General features: G+C 36.7%; 1 protein-coding gene and 1 non-coding gene across 2 annotated transcripts; both read left to right on the top strand.

Annotated features, from left to right (window-relative positions):
- Nucleotides 1–1,429: 1,429 nt before the first annotated feature.
- Nucleotides 1,430–25,268, top strand: LOC146137857 (uncharacterized). The gene is made up of 27 exons (XM_083394457.1): nt 1,430–1,733; nt 1,904–1,971; nt 2,264–2,351; nt 2,641–2,706; nt 2,996–3,081; nt 3,315–3,401; nt 4,381–4,454; nt 4,772–4,848; nt 5,483–5,644; nt 6,081–6,190; nt 6,696–6,825; nt 10,647–10,678; nt 11,185–11,276; nt 12,088–12,196; nt 12,854–13,024; nt 13,847–13,963; nt 14,606–14,805; nt 15,318–15,433; nt 16,885–17,092; nt 18,487–18,588; nt 19,512–19,674; nt 20,464–20,601; nt 21,485–21,578; nt 22,088–22,179; nt 22,861–23,018; nt 23,364–23,453; nt 24,407–25,268. The coding sequence occupies exons 1-27, from the start codon at nt 1,715–1,717 to the stop codon at nt 24,561–24,563; spliced, it is 3,006 nt and encodes a 1,001-aa protein (XP_083250583.1). The 5' UTR covers nt 1,430–1,714; the 3' UTR covers nt 24,564–25,268.
- On the top strand, nt 18,761–18,977 carry LOC146137858 (small nucleolar RNA U3). The gene has a single exon (XR_014501490.1). It is a non-coding gene; the product is annotated as a small nucleolar RNA U3 (small nucleolar RNA).

Genomic DNA, 25,268 nt, shown 5'->3' with positions numbered 1-25,268 from the left:
AGCGAGCGCGATTTTTTTTTGGTGTAGCGGCATTTCTTTTAAAATTCTTGCAAGTTTTAATTACATTGCCGTAAAAATAAAAAAAATATATATTTAAAAATGTTTGTGAATATGTTTTTGTTTGTGCGCGTCGCACTTAGCAGCCTTCCACGATGTAAGGGTAAAGAAGCGCGAAATCTAGTTCAAAAGACAGCATCAAAACGTAAACAAACCGGATGTAGGATGATCACTCGCGCGAAACACGAAAATTTTTTGAACTTCAGTAGTTAAAATGTATGTGAAATTGATTTGTGTCCAATTTGTCAAAGAGGCGGCGGGCCGGATGAATTACATCGGCGGGCCGGATCTGGTCCGTGAACCGTAGGTTGACGACCCCTGTTGATGTTGCATGATTTCAAGCACCTGTGGTGTCAATAATATTTGTAATGTTTTCCAACATGTAGGCTAAATCAGGGTGTGAAACTTAAAAGCAAAAAACTGTTTTTTAATCTAACATGTGCATTGATTGTATTTGCACCATGCTTAACTCCCAGTGTTGCCTGACCTGCAAGGAATATCTTAATTTTAAACAGAAAAATGGGCCAATTTTAAAAGAAATATCTATGTTTCATTTGTTGACAGTCCATATGCAATAGCACATGGCAAAAGTGTTATAAATATGCATATGTATTTGGTGTGTTTGTTATTAACAGAATTATAAAACATAAAACTAAAGCAGCACCTTTTAAGCATACGGTGCAAAATAATTTGACCTCTTGCCCAAAATAGTTTTTTGTTTTCTTAAAAGTCGCGAGGGCCTCAAATATTGGCTTTGAGTGCTGCATGTTCACACCTAAAGTTCCAACTGGGACATCTGATAATATAGAATCAGAGCAGATACCTGGTCTAAAAAATCAGTACTTGTCCAATACTAGGGTGGCATCAGTTCCGATCACATGTAAAATTAACATAAAAAAATTCAGCCATAATCTGCAATCCACCAACGTAGTGATTCTACCCAAAGATACTAGGTAAACAACTGGATGTAACAAAATTTTTGTCAAAGCAAATTTTTGCCTAATAACCTGAAAAGTACCTTTCAGCAAATTTAATTTTCATTAATTTTGCTTGTTTGATCATATCAAAGACATTACTTGGTATCAGATCAGATCGCGCTACTTTAAAGATATCTAGTATTGGTTTTGGAATAAAAAGTTGGGACATCCCTAGTTCACAATACTGCCACAATTCAACCTGTTTTTTAAAATTAGGTGTAAAAAACATTGATATAGGTCTACTTGCAAACAGCTTAGAAACACATGCCATAGGATGCAGACTGGCACCATGTTTTATTTTAAAGAATAATTTATTTTTTACACACAGTATTTCAAATATTTTTATGTAAATTATTAAAAAGACACATCATCTGCCATTAATTGTACAGTTTTTTGGAGAAAAAAAAATTGCAGAACTCTAACTTACAAGCTTTAAAAAAATGCAAAAAATAAAAAGAGACAAAAAGTCCTAATTAATCATAACAAAAATACTGCAATACCTTTAAGTCATTTATTCTTAGCAATACCTTTAAGTCATCATTTATCCTTATTTTTGTCATAAATTTTATAACTGTGAAACTAATCTATGCAAAATGCATTGCAGAAAACTAGAAAATGACTATGTTTCTTCAAACTCCAAATAAAAATTGCTGTTTAAGAAATTAAATTTTGACAAAACTATGCCTCAGTTTCGATATCGTAAGTGTAGATTTCTCATATCAACTCTTATATTTATATATATATTGGTATTAAAGTATCTATATCAAATAATTGGTTGGCATAGATATCGTACATCTATAATGTGTTTAAAGTATTTGTTGATGAATTTTAGGAACCATAATTGAACTTTTTGTTTTATTATATTGCAGCCAAACCAACTTTCAACAACTACAATAATGAAGCCTTTGACGCGTCAGGTGACCAGCCAAAACCAATTGTAAGCATTGTATTATATATAGAGAGAGAGATATTTATATTGAATGCATATTTAATTTAAAAATAATTACCTTTTTTTCTATATTCTTCTCTAAATTTTCAATGGTCTACAGTTGAGTGTTTAACACAGTCTATACTAAATAAAAATGGGCTGATCTTGAGGTCTCTCATCACCCTGCATGCTTATTACCTTGTTCCTTCCATGCCATCTTAAACGATTTCAAACATGCAAAAAATTATATATTTATAGTTGGTATTGTAAATTGGTGCATTAATATCTGTGTTTTGTACAGTTGAATGGATTTCCCATCGGAATAGTAAAAGCTAAAACAGCTGTCAAAAAATGGGGAACATATTCAAGATCGAAAAGAGAGTTTGAAGGTAAGTAAAATCCGTTAAAATGTTTTTAGTTGCATATTTTTTGTACACATCACTAATAATTGTATTAACAAACGTGGTAGTATTTAACAGTCGAAGAATGGATATACTAATTGATTTTTAAATTCTTTAATCAAATTGGTATTTGTTAACAGAACGCATAATAGTTACAAAAGCAACTCCAATATAATAATTGATTTTGAAATACTGTATACTGTAGTGTACTCCATTACTAATATTTTTTTTTGAAATATTTATAAAAAAAACTAAAAATGCATTTTGTGTTTTTTAGGGATTATCTACCCTCCTGTACTTGATGAAAACCAAGAAGAAATATACAACAAAGCGCCGTATCAAGGTAACTTGAACACAAAATAGTACATACTACTACATTTGTAACTGCCCAATTTTGATTAGTCTCAATCACAGTAGAATAAAGCAGTAATAGGTCTCACCTTTTTTGTTAAGTTTCAAATTACAGATTACTCAATGTTTTTTATCATAAGCTGTTTGATAAACTGTTGGATAACCAAACATAAAAACGCATTCTAGACAAAAACTAGAAATCGATTTAAAGCAGAAATCGGTGTCCATCACTTTACCACATATAACAGGCACCAAAGTTGTGACCCTCTAACTTTTTTTAGAGGATCATGGTAAACAGAAAAAGTTAAACTACAAACTCCTGAAGCATTTCGTGGAACTTGCAAATCCGGAAGAAGTTAATGAAGAGGTTTGTCACCACAATTTTATCAGTTGTACTTTTTTGAATAACACCTTTAATTCAAATGATTGTGTTGTATCCTAAAGGTATTTTTGGATTGTAATCAATAAAATAAATATAGGCAAACATAAGGTTGGTCAATAGCTAGTAACAACGACAGAGTGACAGTAATTTTCTGTTTCTATTATCTATGGATGAAGATTTTTTTCAAGTTTTAATGGTTCCATTTTTTATATAATTAGGTCGATTTCGAGCTGATTGAGAGTCTGCTTAACCAGGGTGCCGATGTGAATTGCACAGATAAATATGGACAAACGTTGCTACACGAGGTACGGATTTACATTTTTTTTAAGCCTTATGTTCAATAACCTAAAATTTTATGTGCAAACAGGGAAGAAACGAGAGTGTGCACTGTGCAGTCTCATTTAAAATTAAACCACATGCCAAAAGTTTTAGCGATCGAGTAAACAACGGTGGTATTTTAAGAAAATTGACTTATCACTTACGACAGGTTCTCCACAGCTAAATATATAATAAAGCCTACGTCTAACCACAACAAAAATATAAAGTGACTTTCTGTTAAATGATATACGTTTAAGCGATGCATATTTCGACAACAAAAGTATCTGAAAAGAAACTCATGGTCGTATTTTTGCTATTTGCCTGCCAGTATAAAAAAATTGCCACCACGATCTGAGCTAAACGTTAATTGACAATCCGTCCTTTGTGTAATTTAACAGCTTTTTACCTATAGCGTTTTAAAAAGTCCAACGGTCCAGCATATAAAAGTGTTCAAGAGTTAAATTTCTAGAGAGGAAATCAACCAACACAAACTAATCCTCTAATTCACAGGATGAGAATTATAGTTTCCGACTGTTTTCACATAACAGTGGGCTTAAAAGTCTTAACTTTGCAACATTTAATTTGATTTGTGCGAAAGCGATGAACTCAATTTAATTCTTAAGATCCCGCTAAAATTGCGCTAATTCATTATTCTTGTGCTGTTTATGAGGCGTATTTTCAAACAGACAAGTCGCGCGCGTCTAAACCCCGAGTGAAGCGAGCGCAAACGTAAAGCGTGACTGTTTCTGTCTTTCTGTCCTGCAGTGTTCGTGGGCGCGAAGCAAGCATAAAACGCAAAGCGGGGTAAGGCCTTTTGGCAGGCGCTTGATTTCCAGGTTACAAGGGAAAAAACACACAGACCGGCTATAGCAGGCAGAGTCGCTATATCTGCTTGTCTCAATTTTTCATTGCGACTTCCGAAGAATGTTACAAATTCGACAGACTGACATTGTTCATTAAATACAGGCCTCCCGAACTTGGCACACAGATGTTTCTCGCTTTCTCTTGGGACATGGTGCCGATATCAACAAAACTGACAAGTAAGCCGATTCTGTTTATGTGTAACTACTTTTATGTCTACGAAAAAGTCTATTTAATCAACAATCACATAAAAATGTGTTTTGTATACCTTTAGTTTCAACAAACTATCAACATTTTGTGTTTAAAACAACTTTATTTGTGTTTAAAACAACTTCATTTATAAAATTAATAAATTAAACTTTGGTCATTTAAAGAAACAATCTTCTTTATCAATGTTTTTGTTAATATAATTTTTTTCGTCAATCCTTGTCGGAAATATTGTCTAACTAACGCATAGTCTGTAGTAAAACGCGATTGTTACTTGGATGTTGTTCAGCTACGGACGCACAGCGCTGCACATAGCCGCCGCCACGAATTACCCGGAGATGGTCGAACTGCTCGTTCAGAAAGGAGGTAACCTAACTTTTCGTGTGTGTAGGCAGAAAGTATACGACACACACAGTTTCAAGATCTTTAAGTTCGTTAAGGTATGTTATTCTTAAAACCCAGACGTTTAAACGCTTAGGCAAAGAATAATAGAAGAATGGAATCGGTGGAATTCTTGTAAATCAATTCCCCTTCAAACTTCTCGGAAATAATATGCACTGTTGTAGGTTGAGATTAAGTTATAAAGTTTTAGTTGATCACCTATAAGATAATTTTTTGGGGGAATTTATAGACAGGTGAAGCTAAACAGCTTGCCTGACTTAAGCTTTTGGGTAAAGAGTTGACTCGACCTGTACTCGAATCATTTAGCCGAATGGATTTGGTTGAAATCTGTTACTTTGATTGAATAGTTGTTTTGGTAAAAAAACGTCTGATTTCTTCACGTGTCGCTTTACGAATGTTAAATGATATTAGATCATCAACAATTTTTATCGCTTGAAATGTTTGTTTTTGTTGTTAAAAAAACAAACTAGGACATCACTTGATCTTCGCCGAACAATGACCTGGTTCGTTACTTGACACTTCTATTTGTTGTCAATAAATGTGGTTTGGATAGAAATATAGTTGGAGTTAAAATAATAACTTGCGCGCGGTTTTCTAGCCAATCTGGAAGCGCAGACCAGAACGGAACTTCAAACCCCACTGCACTTCGCCGCCCGCAACGACGCTACCGACTCGCTGAGGGCCATGATTAAGTTGGGGGCCGAAAAGGAATGCCGCGACTACCGCAAAAGGACACCGCTCTTCGTAGCTGCAGAACTGGGTAGGCTTAGCATTTTTTGTTAGTTTTTTTTTTTTATTGAAAGCGTTTTTCCTCATGCTTTGCGTAAATCAGACGGTCCTGGCAAAACAAATTTTGTATTCTTGTCAGATTGTAAGCTAGCGCACAATCAGGTTTATTATAGGTAGATGTTGAAACGTCAGGCGTGTTTTTTTTTAAATTCTGTTGCTCATTTATTTTCCATATGTTTTGTATTGTTTGTTTTTCAATATGAAAAAAATCACAGAAACAAGTCCCCGCAATGTTCGGCAGGAACCTTTATCAGCCTACAGTTTATCTTTTGTCGGATTCTCAGTGTGTTATTTTTTCTACAGGCTAAAATAGAAATTGCAATCCTCGATTTTTGCATTTATGTAATATTTAGAAACTTCCTGTGCCCATTATTTCGTTTAAATACCGCATTGTCTCGATTTTCCAGATCGCAGCGACACGGCGAGGTTTCTCGTTGACGTAAACGCCGACGCAACGGTGATCGACGACGCCGGCCAGAGCTGTATGACGCACATGATCACCAACATGGGCCCTGTGGTGGGTACAATATATGAAATGTTCAATAAGCGTTGATACCTATGCCCTGCATTATTGTAGAGGGCACTCCTGTGCATTTTAAGAGCACCTTTAAGCTGTCTGAGCGCTGATTATATATCTCTGAAAACACCGGCTGTACACCACAGACCATTCTACATTCAAACTAACGGTGAAAGCGCATATTTTTGCTATGGAAACATATTCTAGGAAGAGGTGGCGCGAGTTGTAATGAACAATGTCGGGGAAGTTAAAAGTTTACGAACCCCTTCCCTAAAAAGCTATACGAGTTTCAAGTTAAGGGTGTAAACTGATATCACCGGCGCTAATTATACCTTAAGTGTACTTAACTTTAGATCGTAATAAATATGGGATAACTTTAGAAGTAAAATTGTTCTGTAAACCTAATTATTTCCAACGGTCATCTAAAAGTACCAAAATGGTGGGATATGTAATCTTTACTGTTTACCAGAGCACAGCACTTAAAGTCGTTTTTGCATTCGTTCAGGCTAGACAGGCTTTGGACCAGTTTCATCGGAAAGACAGGGCCAACCGCAAGCAATACTTTTACCTCAATCTGCTTGAACCGAAAATGATGCAGCCCAAGAAAAAGTATCAGAAAGGCGTGGTCGGCGAAGGTAGGACATGGCCAGCGTATTGTTTCTTTAACCCACGTTTAACACTAAATACCCTAACCCAGTGATTCCCAAACTTTTTTCTCACGTACCGTTTTGAGCTTTTGTACAGTGTTCATGTACCACCTAAGTTACATCTGACTAGAACATCTCAAACTATAATTATTTTAGCACAGTGGTTCCCAAACTGTGGTACGTGTACCGCCCGTGGTACGCGAGAGTCTTTCAGGTGGTACGCGACTAGGTATAAATTTTGCTAAAACTTTTTAAAGCATCTGTATAAATTTCCGAAAACTTTCAACTTTTAAAACTTTCAGATTGGGAAATTTGCCATGTTGCGTTTTAGTTACCTTTAATTTGAGGTTTCGCACGTTTATGATGTAACACTTATCATGTTCAAGATAATAAAACGTCAATTGTTAGCAGCTGGTGGAGAAAAAACAACTACATCTATCACATTAGAACTATCTGCTGTGCTTTGTTTAATTTATGGCTTTTATGTCTTCCTTGAATGACATATGTCAAACTTTAATACAGCTACATGCTCATTTTCTTATCTATATGCTAAAATAGTTATAGTTTGAGATATTCTAGTCGGATGTAACTTAGGTGGTACATGATCACTGTACAGAAGCTCAAAATGATACGCGAGAAAAAAAGTTTGGGAATCACTATTTTAGCATATAGATGATAAAATGAGCATGTAGCTGTATTAAAGTTTAACTAATGTCATTCTAGGAAGACATAAAAGCATAAATTAAACACAAAACTGCAAATAGATTTTTATTGCGATGGATATACAGTAGTTGTGTTTTCTCCACCAGCTGGTCATAAACGTGCTAAAACGCAAAGTATAGAAGTAACTAAAAGGCAACATGGCAAATTACCCAATCTGAAAGTTTTAAAAGTTAAAAGTTTTTGCAATTTTATGCGTGTGCTGAAGTTAGTCGCGTACCACCTAAAAGACTCTCGCGGACCACCGGTGGTACGCGTACCACAGCTTAGGAAGCACTGCCTTAACCGAATAAATATCTTCGATGATTTCTACTCAATTCAAAGCACGATTCAGTTTTCGAAAAGCGTCAAATCTCCAAATCGGTACAAATATTATTTTTTAACGCTTTATATCTCTATTGTTTGTCATGTTTTATCATGCTACTTCAGTTCCGTGTATACCGGTTCGGATCAAGCGAAACATTCGCCATTTCTACGAATAAATTATTTAGCGACGCATTAAGTTATATAAGGCAGTTTGACTAAAATTACCACTTGACTTTATTAAACTTCGCACTGGACTACAGTCTTATAAGTAGCATATGGGAACAACTTTCAATGTGCTCACAAGAAAGATACTTTTCAGAATTGAAGCGATATTGGTTTTGTATATGCGCCGCTATAACGTAATCGAATATACGAACTAGCCACAGGCGCGGATCTAGGAATTTTGTTTGGGTGGCATGACAATTTTTTCAGAGATGGCATCACAAAGTTACGCCCCAACGTAACATCACGTAGTTACGTCATACCGTGACGTCACAAGGTTACGTCAAAAAAAGTTAAATTTTTAGTTGAAATAGGCACCAAATACAGTTTGGGAGGGCCATGGTCACGTGAAATTGGGATCTGCCCCTGACTATAGCCACTGTCTGAAAAAGGACAAGAAACTGTTCTCCGAGTCATAAGCTTTTGATATGTAGAGTTGGCCTAAAAATGTTTTCTGAAGGAATATAGACGTATTCGCGCACACAATGCGTCGCACACAATGCGTCGCACTGTCCGACAAATATTTGCCTGTTTTTTGTCGGCTGGCAATATTGTTACCTGGACGGGGCTATAGGAAGGCACGCATTCACCTCTATTATTTGGGCACCTTTTGAGGATTGGGTGCGCGCAAACTTGTAAGGTCAGCGTAATGACGCATTGGAAATCCGTATCAGCGTTCATTATATTTTAAAGGGAAAATGGTTTCCTTCTGCTGCGTTGCGACGCTTTGTGGTTGCGAAAAGCGTCTTGATTGGACAACGGTTAGCATTTTACGAGAGGGATTCATACGTAATCTACACATGGCTGTGCTTTGTATAATGATTAATGAATGTTTTGTGTCGTGGATTTCGGCCATAATGAAGTGTCATAAAACTGGAAAAAAAATCACTTGTCCATTATTTTGTCTCACAGATCAACTTGGAGTTTACTAGTTCCCTGCGTTCGTTTGATTGTTTAAGTTACACAGTACAAGGCATAAACATATATAACACACCAAGTGTTGTAATGATTTTCAATTACCCTCTTTCAATTTACTTTAAATGAGGTAAAAAGAATGGACTTGTTCTATAAGGTTCATAAAACTTTCTCAGTAATTTAATAGTTTATAATATTTTTGTTAAGCAAATTAATTGCCTTGGGTGAGTAAAGACTTGGTCTAGCCCAGGTAATCACGTGTTATTTGTTAAAAGGACTTGACTTGGACATGGATAATTTAAAATTGTCTTGTTTACAACGCTGTTAACAAGCGCCAAAACTTTGAGGAAAAATAGTTTTTCCTACGTTGGACTAATAAAAGAGCTTGCTTAGACAAGGGAAAAAATACGTAGAGAATCCAGACATAATCATTGTCTATGTAGTGGCTTTTCTGTGTACGCAAGGTTTTAAAATCCACGTCGATAAAACGTATAAACAATTCAGCGCTTTGTACGGTTAAAGTTACCAAGGATTGTTTTGCTGTTTCTGAAACTCTCGTTTGGCGTCATTGACTGCTAAAGAATTGCCAATTGTAAGACAACCTTTAACAAAATAATAACATCCTGGACCAGATATTCATTGCTAAAATTTATTTCGTTACTATGCATTTCAATGGGTAAAATTGTCCCATACAATCCCAAAAGATATATCGAAAACACAAAAAACTTTAAGACCTCGAGCAAATACAGCCATTAATACAATGGCCCTATACAAGGACAATGTATGTCTGGATTTAATACCTGTTGTTCTTTGGTTTCCCCGCGATAGTTACCGATCTTAAATTACACAGGGCCGATTTATTGCAGCAAATGAAGTATATCACTTACGGCAGCTGCAAAAATATTACACTTGCAAATACCTTTTCTCGACTAACCCGAAATACTGGCGTGTCCAGACGACCGCGGCCCGGACACGCCCATTTTTACGGTACGTGACATAAAGCAGGATGGAGTCTTGTCCCGGCACGTGGGCCCTAACGCTGGGGTGTCCCACTATCCCTGTTCGGCCGATGGCGCGTCGCCATTCAGCTAATCCCTTTCTTTGCGGTCCAAAAACAAGCGAACAAAACGAATCTTCGGCTGATCTCGTACAGCGGCTGAAAGGCGTGTTTTTGCTTTCAAATGTTTCCATTGGCGCGCCTTGAGAGAACTTAACGTTCGATTTCAAGTCGATGATGATCGATGTATTATATGGAGCGCATGGACTCGTCCAATCTTCGTTTTCTTTCGAGTTGCACGAATGCCGAGGCCAACTCGACGCACTGTTTTGCAAACATTCAAATCCAAAGTATATACAACACGCTGACTTGTGAAACGCAATCAACTGCGTAATTTTAAATCAATTTTTATCGATTCGTTAATACTATTTTAGAGAAGGTTTTATGAGTGGACCGTTGTTGAAATGCATAGCAAACTGTTATATATACCATGAGTTCGGTACTTAAATACAAACGTTTTATATTATACGTCTTATTGCTTTAAATGCATTGAGTGCAGGGACCTACCTGTTTTTATTCATTTTATTCATGTTCTTATACTATACCATTAATATGCGCGTCTTAACAAATCAATACTTTGTATTTACAGAGGGAAGATACTCCAGCCTCGCAAAAACACCGGTAAGATAGAGATGAAAGCCTTTCTCGCATTACTTGCTTAGCAATGATTTGTGGCGGCAATTCGGTAAACCAGCATGTTTAATATCAGTTTCATTATTGTATTAGCTTTCATTAGGTTGAAAGTCGGTCGCTCTGTAAGGTTCATATATGTCACCGCATTAACAAAACAGTTAAAATTTCGCTCACGTTCAGAATGTAAGCATTTGAAACACTTCTTTTTTTCAACCCAAAACAAAATTTCAGTTGCAAAAGCGTCACGCTTTTTATATTTGCGTTGTTATTCTTCGACTTCCAGGTTTTAAATTGTGACACTTATCAACGTCAAATATTTCGAGCTCAGACACGATATTGATGCAGTTAACTCCAGCATCTTAGTAGGAATTTGGTTGAATAAACATTATGTTGTTTTGGTTATATGGACCTTGAGCGGGCCATTTTGTTAATAAAAACCACGTATTTTCAAGACTGTATTCATTTTGCAACATTTTCTTCTTTTATTTCGTCAGTTGGAGGTGATCGTCAATTACAAGCAACTCGATCTCATAATGCATCCTGTCATTACGCGACTCATTGACGTCAAATGGAAACAGTTTGGCAGGTTAGGATTACATTATCGTAGTTATCGAGCCCCAAACTCCACCCCTAAGTACTTTACTAACTCCCCTAATAACTTCAACCCCAACCCATTTTCTAACCCCACCCATTACCCACCAATAACCCCAAACAGCACAAAAAATCTGGTGCCATAACAGCGGCGCCGATGCCAGATTCATGGCCCCCGATCGTCCCACACCCTCTCCCTGCAGTTTGAGGCGTTATTTTGGCCTATTAGGCCTTATTCCGATGAATTTAGAACTTTTCCGACAGGTTTATGTCTTATTCAGACGATTAAGTTATTATCCTGATGCAGCTATTACAGGGTATTTGGCTTTATTGTTTGGTTGGTTTTAATACCGTGGTTTTATAGATTTTCCTGCTTTAAGACTTGTTGCTTTTTAGGTCTTATTGTGTGTTCGCAAACATTTTTCAATGTTTGCAATACCAAATGTCAGTGTGGTAAATTTGATGTCACTTATACTCATTCCATTCCGACCAAATTTCTCAAGTCAACAACCAAAACTTGAAAATAATGCGAGAAAACACGCCTTGTCAAAAATTGTTCAACAAAAAGTGTTAAGCCATTTGTCTTAATGCTGAGAGTCCAGTTACTTGACGATGACTTAGGTCATGGCAAGTCATTTGGCCACGAAGACGTGGTTCAAGTCCAGTCATACCGTGAAGTCGTTGAGTGTTTTCGTTAAATGTTATTCTTCCTGTAAACATTTGTGGGTCGAGTACCACCTTATCCATCGTGAAATTAAGAAATGCGTTCGATTAATCAGTAAGTTATATATCAAACTTTTGTTCAGGCGGCGGGCATGGATTGCCTTGATTGTCAATCTCTTGTTCGTACTCGTATGGACAATTCTAGGTGTTGCCGTTCCATGGCAAACGCGGCGAGTCTACACTTTTCCACAGGTAAGTGTTGTTTATGTTGAATTTAAAGTTAAAATCGACCCCAAAGTTTGTAATGTCCAAGTTATTTGGCCTGGCTTTTAAGGGCTAACTTGTTGTACTTTGAAACAAAAAGTAAAAAAAATATTTTAAAATATATACATTTTTAAGTAAATGAGTATCGAGAAAAGTCGTAGTTATTATAATCTGGGCAAGACTTTAGAACAGGGGTTCTTTTTTTACTGCGGACCCCAAAATTATGTTTTGCCTTCGCGTGGACCACGTTAGACAAGAAATTTTTTTTTTTCTTTTGTCAATTTATGACGTCAAAATCAAATAGACTTTAAAAATATGCTGATTTTTTTTTACAAATTTACGTCACAATACAAATAGACTTTCAGAAATATGCTGACGATTTAAGTAAAATCGATTCTAAATACATTCTTTGCTAAATACATTTATTTTATTTTTTATTAAACTCTATTCTTTAAAAAATTGATTACTTTCTAAATATGCACTAAATGTCAATTTGGTCTTAATGGACCCCATAAAATTCATACCCCTAAGGGTCCATGGACCTCAGTTTGAGAACCCCTGCTTTGAAGTAACGGTACTCGTAAATAACTTTTTTTTTTCGGAAAACTACACAAAATATTTTTTAAATATCGGATATTCTTTCAGGATTGGTGGCGGGTTACCCTTCTGCTGATCGGCTGCGCTTTCACCATCTACTTCATCGCTTACGAGGTGATCGAGATCGTAAGGTCCCGAGACAACTTCCAGACGTGGAAGGCTTGGCGCGAACACCAGATCAAGCGGGACCTCGATTACTGTCACCCCAAGTGGCCCGAGGTACCGCTCTTCCCGGTTTTATTCGGGACTTGGAAACAATTCTGACATTTTGTTTCGGATTAATAAGGGCATTTTTCATTAGTTGATTTGTGCGCTGCAAGTTTAGCTCGTTGGTTGCGCGTTATAGGTCACTGGGTTATTTTCACTATTAGTTTATCGTTTTTTTATTTAAACTATTTATATATTTTTCCTGTGTTAGCTCTTTTTTAAACAAATCACAAACATTGGAAAGCCTGTGTTAAAAATGGGAAAGTTAGACATCTGGTATTAAGTCGCCAGCAAAATTGAAAAAAAATTTATATATTATATGCATCGGGGCAATTAATTAGTAAATCATTGTATTTTTCGTAGCATATTTTCTGTTTAATGTATGCATTTATCGCTAGTTTATTCGGCTTCTGTTTAACCTCCATGACAGTGTTTACTAACCACGTTACACGAAGATAAATTTATTGCGGCACATTTTATAGCAAGGGATTTACATTAGTACAACAATACTCAAAAAGAAAATAACTATAATCAGATGTACACCATATCGTGGGAACATATTTCATGGTTTAGTTTACTTTTACAGTATTTACAGTAATGTTTAAATCCTTAAGAATCAAAAATACCTCCCGACACCCTTGTGTATTTAAACTGCTTTCTGATAAACGCGATTTTACATTGACCTGATTTACTATTAGGTAGTGGTGGAGCCACACGAAAAACAAACTATCTAAATAACGATGTAACAATAAAGGACTACCTTTTGCTTTATTTATTTGAAAGGTAATAACGTTAATAAGACGATCTTACAAACGCCTGTTTGCAATTTTACAGGAAAAGAAGTATCTGGATCGCGAAATCGAGTGCCTGGACGATTTACTTCCCAATTACTTCCGCGACTTTTGGAACTACTTCGACTGGACGGTCTACTCACTCATCGTGATTGTCGTGGTAAGAAGTTATACGAATTTACTGTAGATTTGTCCTAGTTTTTCCCCAGTCGAGGTTCACACTATAGCTTAACAAAAAGCGGCGAGACAGCCACTCGAAACGCCTTTCCAGAAACGAAGCCATAGATGTTCGGTTATTTTTATTTTTGTTGTTAACTGTTTTCTTTTTCACTGTATACTGAACGAAAGGGGTCACAAACCCTATCATCATGGTTCAGTGGTTATTCAACACGACCAACGCAATACATACCTAAGAAAAAATACGAAATGGTACAAAACCTTTCTTAAATTTTCCTTTTTTTTTGCATTCGGTGAAATCTTGTTGAAAGATGTATCGCCGATATAAAGCTTTTAAATATAAATATTATCTTAAAGAACAAAAAATATGGTAGCTGTATCTTTTAATTGAAAAAAGCATTAATGTTGATCGTTTCTATATTCAAGTTTTCAGTAATTGTGGATTACTATTAACAGAATCAAAAGTCAATTGAGGATTGTTATTAGAAGAATTAAAATGCCGTTTGGTTTATCGTGTAGCTTATTGGTAAGGAAGTTCGAGTATTCTTAGTGCCTAACGCGAAAACACACAAACCTGAAAGAGCTACTAAACTTCCAATCAGTTTATACTCGTTTTTGTGATCAGATAACGCACGCCATCGACACTGGAGTTTTTGTGGCCTCCCCCTGCTGCCTAAACGACGTTTGCACCAACTCTAGCGTGCTGATCTGCGATGGAGGTGGTTACGTGAACAACCTGAGCCTGAGCGTTTGGAACAACCGCATTTTCGTGGCGCTCATCATCTGCCTTTGGCTTCGGCTCATGAAGAACACAAGGGCGTTCAGGTAGGCTTAAATACCGCGAAACAACACACAATTGTCGATTATCGTTTTCATGAAGCACAGTATTTTAAATACACAATATTTGAAATATTTTAAATACAGAATATTTTAAATATTTTAAATACAGAATATTTTAAATATTTTAAATACACAATGTTTTAAACTTTTTTAAGATGTCTAGTTTTGGTAAATTTTCGAATACCAAAGTTTAAATTTTGCTGAGGGTCGGCAGCAAAGACCGTCAATTATTTTAAAACAATGTGAATCCACCTTGTCTTGAAATTTGTTTTTTTTTTGCTAATATGCTTTCGACAGAATATTTATTTTAAATTATCTGCCAATTTTAAATAAATGTCGGCAAATCTTACAAAAATTACCTTTGAAATTAACTGTTTATTTGTTGAGGTCTATATGAAATATAAATAAAGATTTTAGAAGCAAACGCTTTAATCTACATCAGTATGTTGTTTAATGAGTGCGGTGTTGTATGTTTAATAGAATTCTTTGGTCCACAGATTTCTCGGACCGTTCATCGTAATGTTGGGCAAGATTGCTTGGGACGTTGTTCGCTTCTTCTATTTGTACATGGAATTCTACATTCCCTATTCTTGCGCCTTCTGGATGATTTTCGGTTAGTGTTAATAAAATGCGAACCACGGAACACATTATATTATATATGAAAGTGCCAACGAGGTGTCTGTCTTTTGTTTTGTAGCTAATAGCTGAATACATATTTCGAATGTTACGTTTGATAATGGGCGCTATATTCCAACAAAATATAGACAGCATGTAAACAAAAAATGTTAAAAAATATTTTATGTTCTCCTACCATTATGATTTTATGTACATACATGATTACCGTTTTATTATGAATATTTTTGTTCAATACTTTTCCTAAAAAACCTTGTACGTTAAGGTTGTTTGGCATAGTACTTTCTCAGATTACTCCACGCCCTGGCTAATATTTAGAAATGGATAAATTATGACTTTAATTGAGAATTCAACTGTGAAAAACATGTTTTAGAAGTAGCCGTTTTTTCAACTATCTGAGAGTTGCAAACGTTTTCATTGCTATATAATTAGGATTGCAAAACACTTTTTACATGCAAAAATAAATTGCGTGACAAGTTCTTTCACTCGTAAACCGCCGTTATTCTTCCTCGGGTGGAAAAAGCAAACTCCTTTTCCCGAAATATCTGAAAGTCAACACCGCCTTAAGTGCTGCTTGAATGGCATTACTAATAGCGGGCCGCTATACTAAACAATGTTTGACTTAATCCTCAATAACCAGTTCACTATTTGTTCTTTGCAAAGAACCTTGATCTCTGCTAGCTGCGTAAACAAGGGCCGCTCTTGAGCTTCAATTGTTCGCGGTTTAAACTATTTAGGAGTTTGTGACTGTTTGATATTCAGGTATTTTTATCGCCGCAGATTTTTTTTGGTGGAATAATGGATTAGGAGAAAAGTTGTAAGTTGTACTTGTAACTATGTGACGCATATGCCCTTTAATATTTTTATTCTACTTACGAGGTTTAATCCGTTATTTGTAATTTTATATTTATACCTTTTTGGGAATTGTCGCTGAAATAGCAGCAGAAGTCTGTATCTTGTAAACTAAACATTGTCTGCCTGGACAAAGCCACAATTACAATTAAATACATTTTTTTTTGATAGACTCTTTGTTAATACAGATGTCGCGCTTATGTTTTTTTATAACCCATAAATCCAATTACTAAAATATTCCGTTTTTTATATCAACACCAACTGTCAAAAACTTCTTCCAAGTCTACTAAAGGCGTTGTATTAATTTTGATTCAGTCCAGTAAACCTTGAAAAACATGTCCTTAGCTAAGTTACAATCTACGTTCCAGTGTAAAGGTTCTTTTAATTTCTAAATGACGAAAAATTCCCGAAGAGCATTTCACAGGGTGGTTAGATCGCTTCTTAACATTAAAAAACCCAATTTGTATTTATTTGATCGAACCCATTTTGACGGAAAGTGTTCGATGGATTGTACCACCTGTAAAGAGTGACGTCATTACAATCTTGTATCGACATCGCTAAAATCCCGTATACTTGCAGGCAACCTAAGCACGATCCAGTCGATGTCGACTGTCGACCGAATGCTCTTCTCCCTCTATCGCATTACGTTGGTGGACGATTATCAGTTCGACGAGATGCAGGCCTACGACATTGTGATGGCCTACATCTTGGTGGGAACGTTCCTAGGCGTGTCCGCCGTACTCTGCATTAACCTCTTTATCGCCCTGCTTTCCGACACATTTCAAAGGTACGGACGGTGCGCTATGACGTAATCGAGACTGGTGTAAAAGAGGATGACGTATAACAAGGCGATTCGTATATGTTTACCTGGCAAATTATGTCGGACCCTTAGAAGCGTTAAGTATACTCTTCAGTCCGAAAGTTTACACGGTCGAAACGCAGAGCTGATACCTGACTTCCGAATAGGCAGAATTGTAAATATATTCTTACACTTTCGTAACACTGTTACCATTTGCTTAACTACTTTACCTAAATGAAATCCTGAAAAAGTTGTATTGAATTTTCTTTATTGGGCAATAATGAAGAGGTCCAATTTGGCCTAGTTGCATCAATATATCTTACCACCAGTAATGTTTCTACAACAAGGGTCTATCAGGTTGCAAGTTGAATTCGTGTTTTAATAAAATAAAACTATGAAAAAAGATTACATTCAACTCAATCATTACCGTTTTATTTTTATGATTGGAGAGTCGAAACCTTGCAAACAAGATTTGAAACTTTTCACTTCTAAAAAGTGTCTTAACATTTCCAAATAGGTGCTTATCAGCCAACTTGAAAACCTTGAATATTTAAAAAATAATAATTTTGTCTGCAGGATTTTTAGCCCATAATATTTTTATAGTCTTGTCACAGCTAGTAAAATATAAAATATATATCTTTTAATCCGAAACAACTAGCTTTATTAGCCTTAATATTTATTTTAAGTCCTCTAAATGACAACTACTATTACCTGCTCTCCACACATTGGTTAAACAAATATCAAATACTAATAAGGTATATTTTTAAATATTGATTTACCGATTAAAAGATACATATTTGTTTTGCCAAGGCAAAGAAACCGTTACGTTTGTTTAAAGTCGAGCAGCTGCCAATTTAAAATGTCAAAAGCTCAAGCGAAACTAAGTTTTGTTTGTCAATATAAGGTAAAAAAAGACCAACCAACCTTTGTGTAAAATTGTTTGAACATGTTGAACAAATGTCGTTCGGTCTCAACAAATCGATAAAACAATCCTTTGTATCACTGAGTCACAAACAAACAAGAAATACATTTATCATACTTGTGATGGCATACCGGTTTAAAACTTTGTAGCCAACTATCCCTCGACCCAACTATCCCTCGACGCTTCAAACTTCATTATTTAAATATTTCAAATGTTTTACAACTTTTTACAAAAACAGACAATTGGGCTTTGAATTGTTGTTGTATTTCTTCTAATTTTGCTTGTTGATGGAATTTGCCAACCAAGGTAATATTGCGCACTTGGAAAACTGAAATAACTACACGAAACGTTTAAAAAGCACTAGGCCTACTGTTAACGGTTGCCACGCGGTCCACGCTAAATTAGTCGCTAGATGTTTCTTGGTCACACCTCGATGATTTGCTTTTTTCTCTTCGCGCAGAGTGTACGACAACGCGAACGCAAACGCTGTAATGCAGCAGGCAACTCTAATGCTGGGACACGAAGAAAATCTATCGAATCACACTAGAAAACAAGTTCGAAAGTAAGTTTTTTCTGTTTAACCTACTGTAGACTGTTATAGATTTGAAGTCAGTCGGAAAGCCGTTATAGACATCTAATTAGTAATTTCATGAGCGTGATAAGGTTCACTTAGGCGCCACAAACTAAAAATTTTCTTGGACATAGTTATACTAATTTTTTATTACTTTTTCGTTAAGATCATACTTTTAGGGATCAGTTCTATAGTATGTTTCTTGAAAACGTCATCCTAGTATGACAGAACCTGAACTGTGATGATGAGCAGTAGCGGTTCCTTCTGAGCATGAAGCCTGGTGATTGCGGTGTTTTCATCTGAAAACACTTGCATTGCTTTGAGGAATGTTCTTAATGCCTGTATTGGTGTTAGGAGGAAGGATTCGCTTTCTGAGCAGTTCAATAAACCTCAAATAAAAAATCGTAATTTAAGCAAATTCTACAAAAGCGTCAAATACGAAATGACGTTCTCGCTTTATCACATTCATGTTGTAAACTAGTGTACTTACGCACAACCAATGTTTTTGGGCTAACACAAAAACACTTTCAACATAGTTTGAAAACCAGAATTTTTAGCTCAGAAATATAACAGATAGGTAAATAACTTACATAAAAGTCTTATACTGCGAGCCTCCAAAAAGTATCCGATTAAAGACCCGTCAGAAAAGAAAATAGAAGTAGTTCAGAAAAGGTGGCAATATTGAAAAAAACTAGAAACCTGGATGAATACTAAAATAATAGTTCTAGGTATAACAACCGCGCGCTGCCAACCCTCCCTGGATAACTGTTGCAGTAACGATCAAGGCTGGTGTTAGGCAATTTAAACACAACGCTTGGAAAGCGCTTCAAGAAAAGTCCTAATTTGCCTTACGTTTGCTCGTTGGTTGAGCGCCGAAATAACGATTCCAAATTACTTAAGTGGCGATGATTTAGGTTCATAGAGATGGAAGGTAGTCCAGAGGAGGCGTACTATGACGACGACCTGACCGTCGCGCAAGACGCCGACCTGAAGAAGGTCACCATTCAAATCAAGGAACAGATGGACGAGCTAATGGAGCACATCCAGCAGGCCGAGACTGATAATAGGCTGCCAGGGGTACGTTAAATGCCACATTTGCACAAGTTAATTACTTTACAGTTATACTTGATATCAATACATATATATACATATTTCATATATACAATGCTGGACTTGCCCTGTTACAATAAAACTTTTGCTTAGGAGAATTGGTCGCGTTAAGTCACCGGCCTGAGTTCAATCCGTACTTCAGCGTCAATTTCACTAAGGCTGGTAGTATTTTATTGGTCTGGTTTTCGTTTAATAACAACGCACCTCCAGCCAGATTATGCCCCGGACATGTGCACCAAAGGAAAAAAAATCACACCTAAACAACTAAAGTTATTGTAACCGTGTATTTCATTTTTTCTTATTATGTTGAAATCATGTCACGACCCTCGTCGTCCACTGCATCCCCAGTGGTTCTTAACCTTACAACTGTGGAGTCAATGCCTTTACCACATGTTTGTCAAAATCAGTGTGATGAAACCAATTTATTGAGCACGGGCTTTTTTGTGTGTCTCCCAGATTAAAGTTTAGCCAATTTAAACCAAATAAACGCAATTTTTATTTTACTCGCGCAAAGATTACGAGTCAACTTTGGTACTTTTATTTGTCTTACGGATATGTAATCGAAAAATACCAACTTTCATTAATTATGATACTTATGTGATATTTGACGGGGCGCAGGGCAAAGAATAATTACCAAGGGGGTACGGTAGAAAAAAGGTTAAGAACCACTGTATTTGGACAATAATGAAAACAAAATGGGTTAAATATGACCATTTATTTGCTCGTCTAAACCAAGCGATTATAAACCAACCGTAGATGCGCGTATCAGTTTCGTCCTTGGACGACGAAGCGCAGTTGATAAGCGGGGATCCAGACAGCAGCGGCAGGCGTTCATCGCTGTTGAGTATTCCAGGCAAACGCGGCACTAGACGCACGTCGATTGGCGACAAAGCTGTAAGCCTGAACGCCGGTGCTTTGCTGTGCGTTTGAAGTGCAAACATGAGTGGTCGCCAAACAGCGCTAACTTTACTGGGAAAATTTGTTTTAGCCCCTCGATGTCCGATCGATTATATGCCACTTTTGCTGTTGTTTGGTTTGCTCTAAAAAACATTACTAACTCTGTTTACATTTTTTTGTTTACAGAAATACCCTTGCTTAGTGTTTCTGTTTTGTGATGTGCGTTTACGTGGCGTGGTTTTGTTGCCCTTTTTCGTTTTTTTATTGTTTTACAGCTTTGGATTTATATTGGTGCTGTGATTGTTAGCTTTCGTAGGTTTAACTTTCAAAGCTATATCACTTTGTTGTACGACATACATGGAAATCAGATGTTTATACCTTGACAATACTGCGGATTAGTGGATCATAACGATATAACGATATGTTAAAAGTTCGAAAAAAAAATAACTTTTTACAGTTAGATTAACCTTTTTACTTCCTAAATCGTTCGAAATTTTTTTTGCGTTTTTCTATTTATAGTTTTGTTGGCGAATCCTTGAAAGTTGAAAGCGCAACTGAATAGTCGGAAGATTAAAAAAAATAGTCTGTGTTCTAAACCCTCAATATTTGGATGACGGAAAATATGTCAACCAATTAAGTATTTGTCAAATCAAAATTCGTTGCCGAAAACATTTGATAAGAAATAATGACAGCATGATCCAAATATACTTGCTGCAAACGAAAGCTTCGAACTAATACATGCAATCAAATGGCGAAATTTTTTAACGTTGTGTTTTATCTCGGGCCCAGTTCTTCTCAACAATAGCATATGCCTTATACAGGACTTCTCAACCGGAAAAGGCGCTCTAAAAATTGTAACTTGTTAACATTTGTTTGTCAGGACGACGGTTTCACAACTCCCAGAAGCGGAAGACCGACCATGAAGAAGACGTTGAGCGACGTGATGGCGCTCAACAAATCAAACAGCACCGGGAGTAAGTATTTGTTACGAGTTGGTGTAAGCCAATAGATTTAATAAAAATATATGGGACGAATAACCTTGAGGGATATAATTTACAGGTACAATTGTCAAGAAAATTTAAATCAAACGTTTTGTTTTGTTTTGCTTGAAATTGACAAAAAAGTATAAGTTTAGATTAAAATGTCAAAAAATATTTGGCCGCAGTTTTTTAAGTAAAACCAATACTATCCAATGGATTTTTTAACTAGTTCTGACAAATACCTGCTATATGCTCAATAATGCACATATCATGTTGTACTTATTTCTCCGCAGCAATCGAGTTTCTACTATGCATGCGTTGTCAGCCTCAATAGTATTTAAATTGTATTGTTAGAATTGTTAATGTCTACTCCCATTTGTGTGACACTGTGGAAAGTGGCAAGTGCACCCGCGAGATTTCGTCGAGATCTGTCATACTTTCCAGCAGTGACTGTGTCCACATGGATTTAAGTGTTTATTATTATCCGTGTTGTTTCCTTGCAGACATTGTGTCGTTGCCTCAACAAAGCGGAGATCTGTTGGGCGCTTTTCAGCGTCGAATGGGAGACACGCAAAGCATGATACGAGAATTAAAGGTAAAAAACAAATAAGAAATACGTTCGTTAATTGTGTTGGTTGGAACACGGGTAATTAACAAAAATGAAACGTTACACAATCGTCCGTGGTAACATATAATTTATAGTTAAAACAATCCTTGCTCATGGTTATCACTATATTTTCGTTTTGTTGCTAAATGCCCTTTGGCCCTTGATTTTCATCGCGAAAATTACCTGGTAACGACTTGAGACGTAAATAGGTTGTGCGGTCGTTAGCTCATTGGGTAGCGTGGTTAAAAAGCAACTGTAAATTAAAACTGTCTTCAAACGTTGTCAAACTTTTGAGTCGATCGCCCACCAAACAATTAGGTGGAAGTTTCTGTAATACTTAATACACGCAACACAACCTTGTGAAACCAATTTCATGTTTAACTGTGTGAATACTCGATCTTTAACGGTGTGGCACTCACTGTTGAAATAAATAATGTCCACTAAAGTCACTGTTTGAAATGACCCGACCTGACTTAAATCTTTTGAAAAAAATGACTTGACTTGACAAGCCTATTGGACAAATGACTTGGGTTGAGTTGTAGTCACACTGCACCTAATAGTGAAGGGATACCGAAGGAAGACTTTGACACGCAGAAAACACTTAACTACTTCTCCAATTAAGGGGGTGAAACTAAAGAAGCGCAAAAATGAAAGACAAATTTGCGACAGGTTTCGATCGCGGCCCAGGAACAGACGCAGAAGCGCATGCGCAACGACATGAAGGAAATAAAGCAGATGCTCTGGCAGCTTGCCAAGGAGAAGGCCATCGGCGGGGTGTCGGCAATGGTGGAGGAAGAGCAGCAGAGGACCGGGGCTGTTCCCGGCAGGTAGGTGCACTCCCTCCCGACTAGTGACTGATTTTGGCGTGGAAAAAATGTCGATGTTATCGTTTAATACTACAAGTGACATGAACAATATGCGCTAAGTTTTGCAATCCCTGAATACACACAGTATCTAAACGTTATCATAACCACCCACAGTGGTATGTTAACTGAACAAATTTTATTTTCCTGTAACCCTGCGTAAAATCGGTAAAGTGTACGTTAAAACACACCAACTTAAACTTAATGGTAACGGAAAAACATATACGGTTTTAGTTCACAGAAAAGTCAAAACTTAATTGTTTGGTAACCAGTTGTAAAATTTCAACCTGTTTTTTTTCTCGTTCGAAGGCACGATGATCCCTCGCAGTCGACGGACCCTTCTGAACGCGCAAGGTTCTTGTCACGTTTTGTCTCCCCAGTGTCGACGGAGGGTAACAGGTGAAAATAATGCTGAAATTAGGGCCGAATTGGACTTGAACATTGGTTGAAAATGGAGTTTTATCACAGCGCTTAAAATTAGGAAATTATCTTACTATCCTTGCACACGTTTCGATGGATATCCTTTGTTTAAGATCTGCTGTACATATTAAAATAGACGTACAGGAGTTTATGATAAACTTAGATAACTTTTGTAAATAGTTTGACCGTATTGATATTCTTGAAGATTTAAAGTACAACAGTTTGAAATAGCCTACACCTGTATTTCTCCATGATTTTATACCAAGCCATTGTCTGTTCGGCTCTCATTTAAATATAGCTAACTGGCACTTGTCTATTCGGTTTTAAAGTTCGAAATAAGGTCCATATCCATTTAAATTTTTGAACAACTTACAACTGATTTTAAACTCAGTAAATTGACCAATCGAGGAATCTCCTGATTAAATTTAATTTCATGGCATAGATATGCTGGTTTGAACCAAATTTGATTGTTTTTTCTGCACGTTTGCAAAATTATATTGCGGATTAAAGCATCCTGACTTCCAATAGGAATATCCCATAATGTCAGATCTGTTCCGATACGGGATGTAAAATGTATACTCATCCGAAGACAGAGTGGTATCGGTAAAGACCTTCTACGAAATTAATTTAAGCCTTTCAAAGTTGGCTTACGATCTAAATAAGCATTTTCCATTTTAAAATCCTTTTTAAAAACACATTACCAATTAAGGTTACATTTTTCGTTTAAAACATAATGTTAGCACGTTATAACTTAACCAGTTTTGTTTTTTTGACCTTAATGTAGTAACGCAATTTGTTATCAAGCCGAAACGGGGGCCATTTTAACAAAAATGTCTGGTATCGATATCAGAGTAAAAGTATCAAACATCCCTATAGTCGGCGACACTCACCAGCAAAATTACCGTTGTATTCAATAGTGCTTTTTACCTTAGGCCATCATCCTCATCCGGTCTTCCCGCTGTCGAAATGGTTCCCCTGCCCGGGGCTATGCCTAGAGGCCAGTCTTCCTCCAACATTTCGCAACCCATCACTGTTGACGTCACAGTGCACGGGGGCGACCCCGAACGCCAGAACACGTCAGACGCTTAGCTGCTCGGCGTTCCACATATTGTGACCATGAAGATCGTACGCTAGTGAAGCAAGCACATGCGGAGTGTTTAACGTTAACTCTGGGTGTAGTGTGCGAGATGGACTCGAAAAATACTGCACACTTTGCAGGGAAAGGGTTTGATTTTGTTTTACTCTTGTTCAGCGTTTTTGATATATTTTCATCGAGGGACTATGTACATTGTACACGCTAGTAAACCTGTTAACCAATATATGCATCTCTTAGGATTTTATAGAATGAACCAATTCCGTCCGGGCTTCCGCCTGTATTTTTTTTGGTAGATGCTATACCTTTGCATGTATTTTATTGCTTTATACAGCCGTAGTGCGAAAGGCTACTTTTCCTATCGCATTTCCAAACTTTCGCTTCTAGATATCGTAGTTGTTCGTGTTAGCTTGCTTCCGGTCAGTTAGCGCTTTACAGTTTTCCCAGCTTTTAACGCCTTTAACTTCATTCTACCTCCATATTCACCACTACTCTTGCGAAAACGAATTTCTGAGCAAGCCTATATAAAACTTCAAACTGTCGGCCGTTTTTCGTTTTTTTCAAATTTCCGTATTGCGCAATTACACTGTAGTTATGTTTCGTGACGACCTAATTAGCTTCGCAACCCATCCTTAACTATCGCCTCTGCAGTAGCGCCCAGGAAAAACATCAGTAGTTTAGGTGAAATGCTGTTTGAAGCG

Source organism: Ascidiella aspersa, chromosome 7, assembly GCF_963924565.1.
Source record: "Ascidiella aspersa chromosome 7, kaAscAspe10.2, whole genome shotgun sequence".
Lineage (NCBI taxonomy): Eukaryota > Metazoa > Chordata > Ascidiacea > Phlebobranchia > Ascidiidae > Ascidiella > Ascidiella aspersa.
Note: the sequence above shows the minus strand (reverse complement) of the source record. Positions and strands in the feature narration are given on the sequence as shown.

Coding starts and splice junctions, on each gene's coding strand:
- LOC146137857 (XM_083394457.1), top strand. Junction 3,082..3,314: donor CGGAAGAAGTTAATGAAGAG/GTTTGTCACCAC, acceptor TTATATAATTAG/GTCGATTTCGAGCTGATTGA. Junction 6,191..6,695: donor TCACCAACATGGGCCCTGTG/GTGGGTACAATA, acceptor GCATTCGTTCAG/GCTAGACAGGCTTTGGACCA.